This window comes from Crocuta crocuta, unplaced genomic scaffold (genome assembly GCF_008692635.1).
Source record: "Crocuta crocuta isolate KB4526 unplaced genomic scaffold, BGI_CrCroc_1.0 scaffold108, whole genome shotgun sequence".
Classification (NCBI taxonomy): Eukaryota; Metazoa; Chordata; class Mammalia; order Carnivora; family Hyaenidae; genus Crocuta; species Crocuta crocuta.
The window spans coordinates 9,786,254-9,801,889 of record NW_027532825.1 but is presented as its reverse complement, the minus strand read 5'-3'; the positions used below and the strand labels follow the sequence as shown (position 1 = coordinate 9,801,889).

The 15,636-nt window shown below is 49.8% G+C and overlaps 1 protein-coding gene across 1 annotated transcript in view; it reads right to left on the bottom strand.

The window, feature by feature from the left end:
- Positions 1-14,414: 14,414 nt before the first annotated feature.
- Positions 14,415-15,636, bottom strand: part of VPS41 (VPS41 subunit of HOPS complex) — a 184,738-nt gene continuing 183,516 nt past the window's right edge. The window contains exon 29 of the mRNA XM_077781123.1: positions 14,415-15,024. Coding sequence (XP_077637249.1) covers positions 14,944-15,024 — 81 coding nt within the window. The 3' untranslated portion in view covers positions 14,415-14,943. The remainder of the gene's footprint in view (positions 15,025-15,636) is intronic.

Genomic DNA, 15,636 nt, shown 5'->3' with positions numbered 1-15,636 from the left:
GTGAAAGTTTGACCTCCTCTTTGCCAATTCTGATGCCTTTGATTTCCTTTTGTTGTCTGATGGCTGATGCTAGGACTTCCAGCACCATGTTAAACAGCAGTGGTGAGAGTGGACATCCCTGTCGTGTTCCTGATCTCAGGGGGAAAGCTCTCAGTGTTTTCCCGTTGAGGATGATGTTAGCTGAGGGTTTCTCATAGATGGCTTTTATGATGTTTAAGTAGGTTCCTTCTATCCTGACTTACTCAAGGGTCTTTATTAAGGGGGGTACTGTATTTTGTCAAATGCTTTTTCTGCATCTATCGACAGGATCGTATGGTTTTTATGTTTTTTTTTTCTTAATGTGATGTATCACATTGATTGATTTGTGAACACTGAACCAGCCCTGTAACCCAGGAATGAATCGCACTTGATCTTGGTGTATAATTATTTTTATGTGCTGTTGCATTCGATTTGCAAGTATCTTGTTGAGGATTTTTGCATCTGTATTCATCAAGGATATTGGCCTGTAGTTCTCTTTTTTTTTACTTGGTCTCTGTCTGGCTTGGAAGTCAAAGTGATGCTTACTTTGTAGAATGAGTCCAGAAGTTTTCCTTCGATTTCTATTTTTTGGCATAGCTTGAGAAAAATGGGTATTAACTCTGTTTTAAATGTCTGGTAGAATTCCCCAGGGAAGCGATCTAGCCTAGGACTCCTGTTTCTTGGGAGATTTTTGATAACTGATTCAATTTTTTCACTAGTTATTGGTCTGTTCAGATTTTCTATCTCTTCCCATGTAAACTTTGGTAGTGCATGTGTGTTTAGGAATTTGTCCATTTTTTCTTAGTTGTCCAGTTTGTTGGCATATAATTTTTCATAGTATTCCCTGGTAATTGCTTGTATTTCTGAGGAATTGGTTGCAATAAGTCGATTTTCATTCATGATTTTGTCTCTTGGGTGCTCTCTCTTTTCTTTTTGAGAAGGCTGGCTAGAGGTTTGTCAATTTTATTTTCTCAAAAAACCAACTCATATGTTCAACTGGCTTATTTATATTCTATATTATTTCTGTCTTGACTTTTATTTCTCTTCTCCTACTGGGTTTGGGGCGCTCTTGTTGCTCTGCTTCTAGTTCCTTTAGGTGTGCTCTTAGATTTTGCAGTTGCGCTTTTTCAAATTTCTTGAAATAGGCCTGGAATGCATTGTACTTTCCTCTTAGGACTGCCTTTGCCGCAATCCATAGAGTTTGGATTGTTGTATTTTCATTTTCATTTGTTTCCATATATTTCTAAATTTCTTCTCTAATTGCCTGATTGGCCCATTCATTCATTAGTAGGGTGTTCTTTAACCTCCATGTTTTTGGAGGTTTTCCAGACTTCTTCCTGTGGTTGATTGCAAGTTTCATAGCATTGTGATCTGAAAGTGTGCATGGTATCATCTCAAGTCTTTTATATTTATTGAGGGCTGCTTTAAGTCCCAGTATGTGATCTATCTTGGAAAATGTGCCATGCGCACTTGAGAAGAAAGTGAATTTCATGGCCTCAGGCTGTAGAGTTCTAAATATATCTGTCAAATCCATCTGGTCCAATGTGTCATTCAAGTCCATTGTGTCTAGTGATTTTCTGTCTAGTTGATCTATCCATTGCTGTAAGTGGAGTATTAAAGTCCCCTGCTATTAGCACAGTCTTATCCATAAGACTGTTTCTGTTTGTGATTGTTTTATGTATTCAGGTGCTTCCATATTCAGTGCGTAGACAATTATAATTATTACCTCTTCCTGATGGATAGACCCTGTAATTATTATATAACGCCCTTCTTCATCCCTTGTTACTGTCTTTAAAGTCCAGTTTGTCTGATATACGTATAGCTACTCTGGCTTTCTTTTGACTTCCAGTAGCAGGATAGATATTTCTCCATCCCTTTACTTTCAATCTGAAGGTGTCCTCAGGTCTAAAATGAGTCTCTTGTAGACAGCAAATAGATGGATTTTGTTTTTTTAATCCATTCTGCTACCCTATGTCTTTTGATTGGAGTATTTCGTCTATTTACATTCAGTGCTATTATAGAAAAATATGGATTTAAGGTCATTGTGTGCTTTGTAGGATTCACGCTTGTGGTGGTGTCTCTGGTACCTTGCATTCTTTGCAACATTTCCCTCAGAAAGTCCTCCTCAGGATTTCTTGTAGGGCTGGTTTAGTGGTGACGAATTCTTTCAATTTCTGTTTATTTGGAAAGACTTTTATCTCTTCTTCTATTCTAATGACAGGCTTGCTGGATAGAGGATTCTTGGCTGCATATTTTTTCTGTTCATCACATTGAAGATCTCCTGCCATGCCTTTCTGGCCTGCCACGTTTCAGTAGATAGGTCTGTCACCACTCTGATAGGTCTCCTGTTGTTGTTAGGACCCTTTCATCCCTAGCTGCTTTCAGAATTCTCTCTTTGTCCTTATATTTTGCCAGAGTTTCACTATATGTTGTGCAAAAGATCAATTAAGTTACGTCTGAGGGGTATTTTCTGTGCCTCTTGGATTTCAATGTCTGTTTCCTTCCCCAGATTGGGAAGTTCTCCGCTATAACTTATTCAAGGACTCCTTCAGCATCTTTCCCTCTCTCTTCCTCTTCTGGAATTCCTATGATACAGATATTGTTCCATTTGATTGTATCACTCAGCTCTCGAACTCTCCTTTCAATTTCCCGGCTCAGTTTATCTCTCTTTTTCTTGGCTTCCTTTTTCTATAATTGTGTCTTCTAATTCACTTATTCTCNTTAGGACCCTTTCATCCCTAGCTGCTTTCAGAATTCTCTCTTTGTCCTTATATTTTGCCAGAGTTTCACTATATGTTGTGCAAAAGATCAATTAAGTTACGTCTGAGGGGTATTTTCTGTGCCTCTTGGATTTCAATGTCTGTTTCCTTCCCCAGATTGGGAAGTTCTCCGCTATAACTTATTCAAGGACTCCTTCAGCATCTTTCCCTCTCTCTTCCTCTTCTGGAATTCCTATGATACAGATATTGTTCCATTTGATTGTATCACTCAGCTCTCGAACTCTCCTTTCAATTTCCCGGCTCAGTTTATCTCTCTTTTTCTTGGCTTCCTTTTTCTATAATTGTGTCTTCTAATTCACTTATTCTCTCTGCCTCTTCAATCTGTGCATTGGATGTCTCCATTTTATTATGCATCTCATTCATAGCATTTTTAAATTCATCACAACTATTTTTAAGCTCCATAGTCTTTGTAGCAATAGTTTCTCTGATGTCTTCCATGCCTTTATCAAGCCCAGCGATTAATTTTATGACTATTGTTCTAAATTCTTGTTCAGTTATGTTGCTATATTTGTTTTGAGCAGTTCTTTAGCTGGAATTTCTTCCTGGAATTTCTTTAGAGGAGATTTCTTCCGATTCCTCATTTTTGCTAGCTTTCTGTCTCTTGTTAGTTTTAAAAGCTTGTTATGCACTCTGTACCTGCGAGTACTGCTGTATTAAAGAAGGCTCTTCGACTATCCAGGGCCTGTCTCTTCATGAAGTGTTCTTTGAATGGTGTCTCTTGGTATCTCTTGGTGAGCCTTTCATTATTTTATTTTTTCTACTCATAGTGGTAGTTAGGACTCTCCACCATGTGTACTTTGGTTTGTTTCTTGAGGGAACCCTGGAAAGGAAAACAGACCGACAAACACACAGGGAACAAAGGCACACAAATGGAATGGACAAATCCAAGAAACACGCAAATGGAAGGGGAAAGAAAAGGGGGGGAAAGAAAGGAAAAAAAGAGGAAGGAGGAAAAATAATAAAAAAGAAGGAAGGGAAAGAAAAAAGAAAAAAACCCAAAAGACAAAGGACAGTCTTAAAGCATAAAACCAGAATTCCCAGCTACAAATAAAGAGCCGGGTATATGCAGTGCTGATGGAAGAGCATATACAAAGAGAGTGAGTGGGGAGGAAGCGAAATTGGAAGAGAAATGACCAGGTAGATAAACTAAGAGAGAGAAAGAGGAGAATATGGTAAGAGGCGAGGAGAAAGGAACAAAGATAATGTTACTCAGAGAAACTATATAGTATGATTACTCTAGAGAGAGAGAGAGAGAGAGAGAGAGAGAGATACAAAGGTAGTGGTGGAGGTGTAGGATATACATCTAGAGAATGGATTAAATGTGACTGTTTAAGCAAACCAATGACCAGAGTGCCCAGTCCAGCAGAGGGGGAGGGATATGAATGAGACAAGGGAAAATATACCTGAATAGAAAGAATTGATGTAGAAGTAATCATGGCAGTGCATCCATGTTGGTCTTGCCCCGGGTTCCGGTGTTAAAAAAAAAGGGGGGGCAGCTCTCTATGGGGCAGCGGGATGGGCGTGGTTGGTGGAGGCCAGTCGCAGCCTTCACTGTGGTCCCAAGGGCTGCTCGCTGAGGTCCCACCTTGGAGGTTCTGGGGAGAAAAATGGCGGCGCCCCAGTCCCTCCTCGACGCAAGCATTGCAACTCACTCTTTTGGGTCCGATCTCGCGGTGTCTCGGGCACAGCCAGGTGGGCAGGGCCCTGTGTCCTAAGCCAGGCCTCGTTTCCAGATCTTAGTCTGCGTGCGCCATTGATCCCACCCGAGAGAGAAACCCGCAGGCCGAGTCCCTCGAGCGGCCTCAGGCCCGGCGCCCCCCCAGCGGGGGCCTAGCCGAGCCAGGAGAGCGGCGGGCCGCTTCCCCTCCGGGCGAGCTGGCGGGCAGAGGCGTAGTTTCCATGTCGTCTGGGACCGGGGCGTCCAGCTCCCGGTCAGCTGCGCAGCTGGAACCCGGATCCCCTGCGTCCCGAGCCGAGGTTTTTCTCTTCTCAGGGGCAAGGACAGTTCCTTGCAGTTTCAGCTGCTCTTTCTTTTCCCCTCGACTCAGCGTGGCTCCCCGCCAAGGGGGTCCCCTCCCTCCGTCCGTGTCTCCGGTCCCGGCCCGTTTTAATCGTCCCCAGTTCGAACTCACGCCATAAGGCGGTGTCTCGGCGGACTCCGTCTCCTTTTCCGCCCAGACTCCTGGGTTCTGTAAGGGTTCCGGTGGCTTCGGGCCTTCCCCGAGCGAGATAGGGGGCGAGCGCCACGGACGAGCGCCCTGCTTCTCCGCCATCTTGCCTCCTCCCCCGCAAAGTCTTTTTTTCTTTCCACCTCAAATTTGAAGCAGTTTAATCTCCCGGTTCCCACCCTTCTTGCTTCCGTCATGGGCTTAAAACTGATTCCTCTGCCTTGACCAAGAGCCCACTGGCCCGATAACCCTTGACGCTGTCCCCCTTGCCGGGTCCTGGGGGCCCCCGTCCCCCTGTCCCCCGCGGGTCTCGTGGGCCACGCTGGCGGGGTGGAGGCCGTGCCCGCTGGGCTTGCCCCCTCAGCCCGGGAAGTGTGAGGTGGTCACCTGCCGTCCGGGAATTCTAGCGGTAGGGTGATCAGACCACCGGCTTTCTCCGGTTCTTGCCGAGTGGGTGTTCTGGCTCATGCTGTCGGCGTTACCATTCAGAGGGGGATGTCGGCCTTCGAAAGGTGAGCATGGGTGCCTTGGAGATGCGTATCGTGGGGTTTGTGTCGTTTCGTCACACATCCTTAAATGACCCCAGAAGTTCTCCTTTTAACGTGAACTGATAGTGGAAGTGAGCAATATGTTTCCCTTATATATACTTCCTTTAATTGAAACATTTTTGTTTATTTATTTTTGAGAGCAAGGTTGAGACTGTGTGTGAGAGGAAGAGGGGCAGAGAGAGGGGGAGACACAGAATCCGAAGCAGGCTCCAGGCTCTGAGCTGTCAGCACAGAGCCCGATGCGGGACTCGAACTCACAAACTGCAAGATCATGACCTGAGCCTAAGTCCATCACTTCACCGACTGAGCCACCCAGGCACCCCCGTAAGTTCTTTATGTACATTGCATACTAACTCTTTATTAGATCTGTCATTTGCAGATATCTTCTCCCGTTTTGTAGGTTGCCATTGAATTTTGTTGATTGTTTCTTTCACTGTGCAGAAATATTTTTTAATGTTTTTATTTTATTTTTGAGAAGGAGCATGCACAAGCGGGGGAGGGGCAGAGACAGCCGGAGACGCAGAATCGGAAGCAGGCTCCAGGATCTGAGCTGTTAGCACAGAGCCTGACTTGGGGCTCAAACTCAAACTGTGAGATCATGACCTGAGGCTGAAGTCAGATGCTTAATCGACCGAGCCACCCAGGTGCCCCAATACATTTTCTTTTTCATTTCATTCCTATTTTAAAAAACCACGACCAATTACAGCTGACTGGTAGGCATGTGGCGATGTGGGGCTGGCGGGGGGCAAGCGTGCCTCTCACATCTTTTCTCTCACGTCCCAGGCCTTGATGAACGTGCATGTCACCAGCCATGTCAGCCATGAACTTGTTTCCAAGGATCTATGTTGCTTCCTAAATATACTGAATTCTCCATTTATAAATACTCTCAAGTGGGACATCTTCATGATACGTGGAGTGTCAGACTGAGTTAGACCACGGCTTCCCCCAAGTGGGAAGAAACTCCTGTGTAGGGTGGGGAGCCCCCCACGACGGGTGCCGAGGGAGTCCCACGTCCCAGACGCCGGTCTCGTGCCTGCCTCGTTACCACTGACCTCGGGGGTGTGTAGGGGTCATCCTGGTCTAGTCCTTCCTAAAATACTTTCTCCAGAATGTAGGTCAGTCTGACCATGTCATTCCCCGACCCAAATCCTTCAGTGACCCCCCCCACCCCCTGAGCACTTAGGAATGAAGTTCAGACCCCTCCGTGTGGCCCCTGTGGTCTTCACTTTCACCTTCTCACCTCACATGGTGCATTTCCGTTACAGGACGGACCTCGTTTCCTCTCACACAAGCTGCTGCCTCTACTTGAAGTCTCACCCCTTTATTTGGTACGTAATACTTGCTGAATGAAGGGATAAATCAATGGCTAATCTATAGGTATCTTTCCAGAACTGGCTTGGGTGGTTTTCCCCAGCCCCTATGCAGGTGGATGACTTACTTACACTCCTGTAGATGCCATGCGTTTCCTGTTTTGTTAGCAATCTGCTTGCACTGTGGTGCTGGTGTTTACCTGTTGTCCCTCAGCCCCACGTCTGCCTTCTGCCCTTTGTTGGGGCTCGAAGTCTGCAAACTATATTCCCTGGGCTCGATTTTGGGCCACACTTTACATCCTGCCAATAGAAAGCACAACGGGGGGGTGGGGGGGTGGAGGTGCCTGGGTGGCTCGATCAGTTAAGCATCTGACTCTCGATCTTGCTTCAGGTCATGATCACACTTCGTGAGTTCCAACCCCGCCCCCCATCAGGCTCTGTGCTGACAGTGAGGAGCCTGCTTGAGGTTCTCTGTCTCTCCCCTGCTCTCTCTCACTCTCAAAAATAAACAAACTTAAATAAAAACAAAACTAGAACACAACTCGGAGATCAAACAGCAAGAGGAAGAGAATCTTCTGACCTCTGGCTCCAATGCCGTGGGGGTCGCCGGCGTGGCTGGCGTTTGTCGTGGCTGCCTGTGCGGCCACTGCAGTGGTAGTGGGTTGGGGTGATGTCGGATGCCAGGAGCACCTTGCGGCAGCCCCACCCCAGGTCAGCGCGCCATCGCTTGGGCACATCCAGACCAACTACAGAGTCAGCAAGGTGGCGGGCATACCGTCTGGGGGAGCGCACGCTGCCCAGAGAGGCTCGTGTCTCCTCTCTGGGCGTCCCCTGCCTCCCTTTTCCCCTCCAGTCTCCTCCCTTCTTCCCTTTGCTCTTTTAGCCTTCAGGGCATCTTTGTCCCACGCTTCCCTGGGTTAAAATTCCTGTTTGAAATCAGTCAGGAGGGTTTCTCTGTACCTGACCAGTTTCCATCTGAGAGAGGCTCTGGTTAGTTTCTTGAGGGCAGGGACTGGCTTCATCTTTTACGTAAGTGCTTCTGCCCAGTGTAGTACACAGAACATGAGTCTTGCAAGTAAGGATGTAGACTGTGGAAAATTCTTGGGGAGTGTATGGTTCTTTTGGAAATTTGGACAGGTTACTTAAATGTATAAAAAATACATTCACTTGAACACCTCCCCCTAACCACAGTCACCTCCTCACTCTCTGTGCAGTTTGCATAGGACGGACGCCCATCCAGTGGCTCCATGCGTGCATATAAACCAGTCTGTGCTGATCATTGTCCATAAAGAGAATGTTCTGGAACTGTTAGACGACGAGCTCTCTGCTCTCTGAATCTCAGATGGACTCTAAATGTATTTCTGCTTGGGGGTGTGTGGGGGGGGACCTTAGCTCAAACCTCCAGAGGTCAGCATGTCTCGTCCATGCAGGAACCTTGCCATTTGTCACTGGAAAAAAAAGAAAAACCGGTTTCCATTATTTTTGTGGCCGCAAAGAAAAATTGTCTTCATAAAACCTTAGCTGTGGCTCCTTCCAGTGACCAGGCTGCTGACGTTATTAAAGTCATTTTTCTGTATTAAAGGAATATAAGAAGTTGTAGGCACTTTGGGAAGAAAACTGCCGTCTGTTTGCAGTGACCTTGAAGGAGTACCTTTCCACGTGTGACGGGTACAGCCTTGAACACAGGGTCACGCATGTTAGGTGGCAGGGAATCGGGGAGTTCAGGTATGCATGTGGTTGCTATCAGGTAATGAAGAAAGTGAGCTCAAAACCAACTGGTAGTTTAGTTGCTTTGGGGGGTCTCCCATATTGTGCATCAAACAGAGGGGCGCCCTGGGAAACTGTCAGTCTTCTTCGTCCTTGGACGAGACCGAATCCTCCTCCGGCTGTCTGGCTCTGCCTCTGAATCTGCTTAGCAAACGAGGGCACTCGCAAGGGACAAGCGCTTCGCTAAGATGCATTGAACACAAACCAAGAAATACAGATTCAGAACCTGTTACTTGGAAAATACTTTGATAGAACATTCTTCAGCTCTCACTCTTTTATTTTACTCGTGTGGCAGGATGGCACGTTGGTAGAGATGAAGAAAAAGGCCCAGCATGGAGACGTAGAGCCTGGAGTGGCGAGTCACACAGCCCTGCTGACAACTTCGGATTCTGACGCTTTCCCTGGGGTAAGGCCTTTTACCTTTTTGGGTCTCAGGCTTTGTAAAATGAGGATCAAAGCACTTATCTCGTGGGTTATTACAGCGATGATAGGAGATAATCCATACGCGTGGAAGAGAGAAATGAGTGGGAAGAAACAGTTACGCCTTGACGGTACAGCCTAGAATAAAGGGTCATCTAAAGTCACATAGAACACACGGCCCGCGATCTGTGGCGCTGTTGTCGTCTTGTCCGTCCACAGGGTCTCAGTAACCTATTTATTAAGCCGTGAAGCTGTGAAAAACATTTTAAATAGGCCCTGAGGGGTGAGGAGAGAGAGAGAGAGAGAGAGAGAGAGACACACACACACACACACACACACACACACACACACACACACACACACACACACACACACACACACACACACACACAGAGTCTTTGTCTTTCAGAGTTCCCAGCCTATCAAGCAGATGGACATTTTGATGACATCCTATGCTGTGCCAGAGACACAAGATGACAGCTGAACACAGAAAGGGGAGAGGCATGGGGCGCCCGGGGGGCTCAGTTGGTTGAGCATCTGACCTCAGCTCAGGTCATGATCTTGCGGTTTATGAGTTTGAGTCCTGCATCGGGCTGTGTGCTGACAGCTCAGAGCCTGGAGCTGCTTCGGATCCTGTGTCTCCCTCTCTCTCTGCCCCTGTCCCGCTCATGTTCTGTCTGTCTCTCTCAAAAATGAATAAGCATTAAAATATTTTTTAAAAAGAAAGGGGAGAGGCAAATTCTGACTTATTTGGACTTTGAAAAGCCAGAGGTTCTAGAAAATGGCTCACTTTTGAGGAATGTGACAGCCCCTTATCATTACTGCTCCATCATCCGGGAGTCCCAGCTCATGAAATGCTGTTCCCTTCATTGTAGACCATCGATCTCTTCGACCTCCCAGTTCTAAGAGCAATGTTCTTTTCTCCTAGCTTCCTTCTCCACCTTCCTCTTCTTCCTCCTGCACCTCCGTTTCCTGCTGTAACCTCTCCATGGCACAGAAGGGATCACGCCCGATTTCTCTGCACTATCTCAAAACCACAATGGCAACAGCGCTGTACTTGACCACTTGAGCAGGGCAGACAGGGAGAGGAGTGAAGACCGGCCCGGGATTAGTCTTCTACATGCTAGGGGCTCGTGCGTCCTCGGCTGCGTTGCCTTCAGCTCCTGGATTTGGGCTGAGTAGAGGGGAGTTGATAGAGTCAACTCTGTTTCCTCACTTGTCAGCAGACATAGTTGAGCGTCTTTCATTTTTTTTAAACGTTCATTTATTTTTGAGAGAGACAGAGCATGAGCGGGGGAGGGTCAGAGAGAGGGGGAGACACAGAATCCGAAGCAGGTACCAGGCTCTGAGCTGTCAGCACAGAGCCTGATGTGGGGTTTGAATTCATAGACCATGAGATCATGACCTGAGCTGAAGTCGGCCGCTTAACCAACTGAGCCACCCAGGGTGCCCCGTTGGGTGTCTTTCATATCAAGCCCACTTAAGTAGGCACCGAGGATAGACCTAGAATGAAGAGGGCAGCCCTTGCTCTCTGGGGACTCACAGTCTAATGGGAATCAAGTGGGTGATTAACTCCAAGACTTCACTAGTCTTTGGAGAAGCCCAGGTTGCCCTGGAGGCACGTACTGGGGAAGCGAGCCGTCCCCGGAGACGGGCGCCGCCACGCAGGGGAAGGGCTGTTTAAGTGGAAGGAGGCGCAGGAATTAGCGAGGCGGCATCTGGGGACAATCACTTCCTACCTGCCACCACGTCCTCCTCCAGTATTAAGAAGTCGAGCCCAGATGCTATCCTCGCTCATGGAGAGCCGTCCCCCCGCCCCTCGCTCTTCAGCGGACACGACTCACAACCAAGAAAAGCAGAACGTGAGAAGGCAGCGCCAAGTGCTGGCTCACATCCTGGGGGGCTGCCCGGACTCACAGCCAGGCGCGTCGGTCTGTTTCTCTGGATTGTGCAAGGGGAGTCGATGGTGGGTGCCACCTCCTTCGGGGAGTCCACCTTGTGTCCTCGGGCTGCAGGAGGGTCTTCTCTTCAGACTGGCCTCACCACAGCGCCTGCAGCCCAGGCACGACGCCGGCCTTCTTCTAATTCCATGACCCTTACACTAAAGTCTCCATTTTTAAAAAATGTTTATTTTTGAGAGACAGGGAGACAAAGCACAAGCGGAGGGAGGGGCAGAGAGGGAGGGAGACACAGAATGTGAAGCAGCTCCCGGCTCCGAGCTGTCGGCACAGAGCCCGACGCGGGCCTCACCAGCTGTGAGATCCTGACCGGATCCGAAGTTGGACATGTAAGTGACGGAGCCACCCCGGTGCCACTAAATTCTCCATGTTGACTGAGCTTAGGGTTGTGACTAATGCAGGTATGTTAACGTTTGGAGGGGGTAAAAGTATGTATCGTGAACCTAAATCTTAGTACAAGCCTTTTTCAAAATTGAAGCTAAAAAAAAAAATCTTAAAAGCAGCTACCCGTATTAAAATGAACTTCAAATTAAGGTAATATCATCAGCAAATACTTCACTGAGCGCTTGAGAGCACCTCTTCTAGATTATTGGAATTCAAAATTTATGTCATGTCCTTTTACACACTATATTAAATTTTTTTTAATTTATTAATTTTGAGAGCTAGGTAGAGAGCAAGCGGAGGGGCAGAGAGAAAGGGAGATAGAAGCCTAAGCAGGCTCCACACTGTCAGCAGAGAGCCCAGTGTGGGGCGCGAACTCACAAACCGCGAGATCGTGGCCTGAGCCGATGTCAGGAGTCGGATGCTGAACCGCCTGAGCTGCCCAGGTGCCCCTGCGCTGTTTACGTAGACGATTCCTGCTGTACTTTCATCTATACGTTTTGGTGGAGAAGCCTAGCGCCAAGCAGTCAGAGGGGAAGCACAATCATGGTAAGTAACCATGGAGACGGGAGAAAGCCCTGTGACCTTGAAAAGCGCCCCAGCATGGGAGTGGGCTTGGGGGGGGTGCCCGCTGTTTGAGACGTGCAGGCAGAGCCCCCCGGGCAGAGGGCAGCCCCTCGTGACCTGGGGAATCACTACGCTGCATTTGTTGGCTGGGGCCGCCGAGCACAATACCGCGGGCTGGCGGGCTTGCCCCACAGCAGGGTCTCTTCGCGGTTCTGGAGCGAGGGGTCCGAGACCATGGGGCCAGCAGGTTTGGGGTCCTGAGGCCTCTCCTTTGGCTCAGATGGCCGCCCTCCTGCTGGACCCTACGTGGCCCTTCCTCTGAGTGTGTGCGCGTGGCTGTGTCCAAACTTCGTCCCCTTCTAAGGACGCGAGTCACCTTGGCTTAGGGCCGCCCACAGGACTCCGCTCTTCCTTCATTACCTCTTCAAAGGCCTCTTGCCGAGTCTGGTCCTATCCTGAGGTCCTGCGGGTGGAACTTCCAGCCCAGAACGTTTAGGGGACACGCCTGGCCCATAACACACGTGGGAATGTTGTGCTCCTTTTCCTTTTGAGGGGAAAAAACCCAAACACGTAAGTAACACTGGCAGTTCTACAAGAACTGGCATGATTGTAAGCCAAAGGATGTACGTGAATCTGGCAAAAAATGAAAGGAGGCTGCAGTGTGGTCAGAAGGGAGAGAAAGTGGGTCCTGCCCAGCAGGGAGGGTGGGAGTGAGGACCCTGTAGTGACACCGAATTAATGAGCCAGCCAAGGACGTGGGCATTCAGACGCACGACAGATGGGCATTGGATCTGAGTGTAAAAATAACAGAGCGTGAGAGCAACCAATTAAACGTGCTGTTTCTAGAGGGATTTGGAGATGCTTAGAGTGGACGGGGGCTTAGAATCGGCTACTGTAACCGGCAGCCCAGAGGCGAGGCCACGGGTCTGACTGGCGGTCACCTGCCTTGGCTAGAACCTGTCCCGCCTCCAGGCAGTGGCCTCCAAGGGGGCACGCTCTGTTGCTAGACACCTGAGAGGTTAGAAAGTTCTCGAATGTACATTTTTTTTTTTTAAATTAACGTTTATTATTTTTGAGAGCGAGCGAGCACAAGTGGCAAAGGGGCAGAGAGAGAGACACACACACAGAGAATCGGAAGCAGGCTCCAGGCTCTGAGCTGTCTGCCAGAGCCCGGCATGGGGCTCGAACCCACCAACAGGGAGTTCGTGACCTAAGCCAAAGTTAGATGCTTACCTGACTGAGCCACCCAGGCGCCCAACACTTTTTTTTAAAACATAATTCCTGGTCTTTTTAAAAAAAATTTATTTTGAGGGACAGAGACCGCACGAGTGGGGGCGGGGGGAGAGGGAGAGAGAATCCCAAGCAGGCTCTGTGCTGCCAGTGTGGAGCCCAGCCTGGGGCTTGAACCCACGTGATTGTGACCTGAGGTGAAACCAAGAGTTGGACACTTAACCAGCTGAGTCACCTAGTTGCCCCAATAGGTTGTTGTAATTGTTGGAGGGAGTGGGGGAGAGGGGGAGAGACAGAGAATCTTGAGCAGCCTCAAAACTCCGTGCAGAGCCTCACATGGGGCTCGATCTCGTGACCCTGGGATCAGGACCTGAGCTGCAATCGAGATTTGGACACCCAGCTGACTGAGCCGCCCAGGGGCCTGCACCTTTCATGACGTAACTAACTTTAACCTCAGCACTTGGGCTCCTAAAGCAACGGCAACAGAGCTGCTCTTCCCCTTGTGTGTGACCTACTTCTAAACCTTGCAAACCCCTCAGATTTTGGGTCTTTGAGGCAACGTGCGATCCGTTTCCTTTGCCTGTTTCTTAAGTGGTAGGATTTCAAATTCTGTCCTCTCCACTTTGTCAGGACCTCTGCTAAAAAATGTCCCCAACAAAGGGCTGTCGTGTGCGGCATGGAGGCTGCTTCCTGTGACCAGGACTGACAGTCCCCCAGAATTCTGCATTTGGTGGTTTTAGTAGCCGCCAATGTCCCGTGTTTGTGGTCAAGCAGCAGAAACCGCGGTTAATTTTGGGTAAGCGCTTGCTGCATCAGCTGTCTCGCGCCGCACAACGGACTCCCCCCAAATGTAGCCACTTTATAAAACCAACCGATGTTCGCGATCCCCGTTTCTGAGGGTCAGGAATCTAACGGTGGGTTGGTGTGGTGGCTCCTGCAGGCAGTGTGGCCTGGGGCCGCGGACACGGATGTGGCAGGGAGAGTCGCTTCCGAGCGCCCTCACGCCGCACCCCTGGCAGGAGGTCGGCAGCCTCTCCCAGGACGCAGACCCGTCACAGGCTGGCGTTCTGTCCCTGCCTCCTCCGCTCTGCGTTCCACGGGGGCTCACAGGGCTCCAGCCCAGGCCGCTCCGCCTCGGAGGGTCCCGTTTCCCGGGAGCCTCCCTCTCGGCCTCCGGGCGGGCAGGACCCCACCACGACCCCGCCCGCTCTGAGGCGGGGAGACTCTCCTCTGTCCTTAGGGCACCAGAACTCGCTACCAGGGAGCCTTTCACAGTGGCAAGAGCGAACATTTATTCAGTCAACAAACACAGAGCGCCTGCAGGGCCAGACCCCGCTGGTCCTCAGGACACAGAAGGCGGTGCGTCAACGTGAAACAGCAGGATGCCGGCCGCTCGTGGGACTCCTCCCTGCTGCCCGGGCTAAGTGACGATTTACACAGTGTTTCAGGAAACGCCTACTGATGAGATAAGCACAGCGGCCGCCACACACAAAGCGCCGCCCCAGCCGGTGAGGGCTGGTCCGCAGGGCCCGTGGCAGCAGCCGCCCGGCGCTGGCCACGCAGTCCCGCTGGGGCCTAGAAATTCATTTCCAACCCTCACACTTCCTTCTGGTCCTGAAAAGCGAACCCAGCCAGGAATGGGGAAAATCCCAGCTTCCGCACCTGCAGAGAGAAGCCCCGAGCAGGCGGGCCCAGGGCCACGCACCACGAACACGCACAACTCTGAACAGCGCTGGTGTCCACGCCGCCGCCCCAGCTGCAGACACCGTCTCAGAGCGCGGGGAGGAGGGGCCAGGCTATTTCTTCATCTCCAAGATGGCACTTCCGGGGCCGCGGTGCTTGGCGCTGCAGATGTTGCAGAACTGCGCGGGCGAGTTCTAAAAACGTGATTACAGGACACGGGTTTTAGCAAAGGAGCTCTTCCGAGGCACGCGGGGGGCTCAGTCGGTTGGTTAAGCATCTGACTGAGGTCGGCTCAGGTCGTGACCTCGCCGTTCGTGAGTCCAAGACCTACATCAGGCTCTGTGCTGCCAGCCCAGAGCCTGGAGCCTGCTTGGGGGTCCGTGTCCCCCTCTCTGCCCCTCCCCGACAAATATAAACATAAAAAAAATTAAAAACTTCCTAGTCTCCTATTCAGAAATCTCACGCGAACATTGGTCGGGGGCGGGGAGGAAGCTAGGAAATGTCCCTCCTTTTCCTGGAGACTTTTGCTGGTTCACAGAGGGTTCTGTCTACACCAGCTGTCACTCTTGAGACTCAAAGAATCCCCCACAGCAACACAAGTCTGATGTGACCGGGGGGAACACGACTTGATGATACTAAAAACAGAGTCCCGATGTGGAAATCGGGTTGAAAAGTTACACTAGAAAATGGTTCTCATTGTACCCCATCTCTGGAGGGCTTGACCATCCTCAGTCTCCCCTCCATGAATTCACTCGGTTTTATAACATTTAGCACAGTAATCCCCTTCTGTCCACGGGGTTACGTCT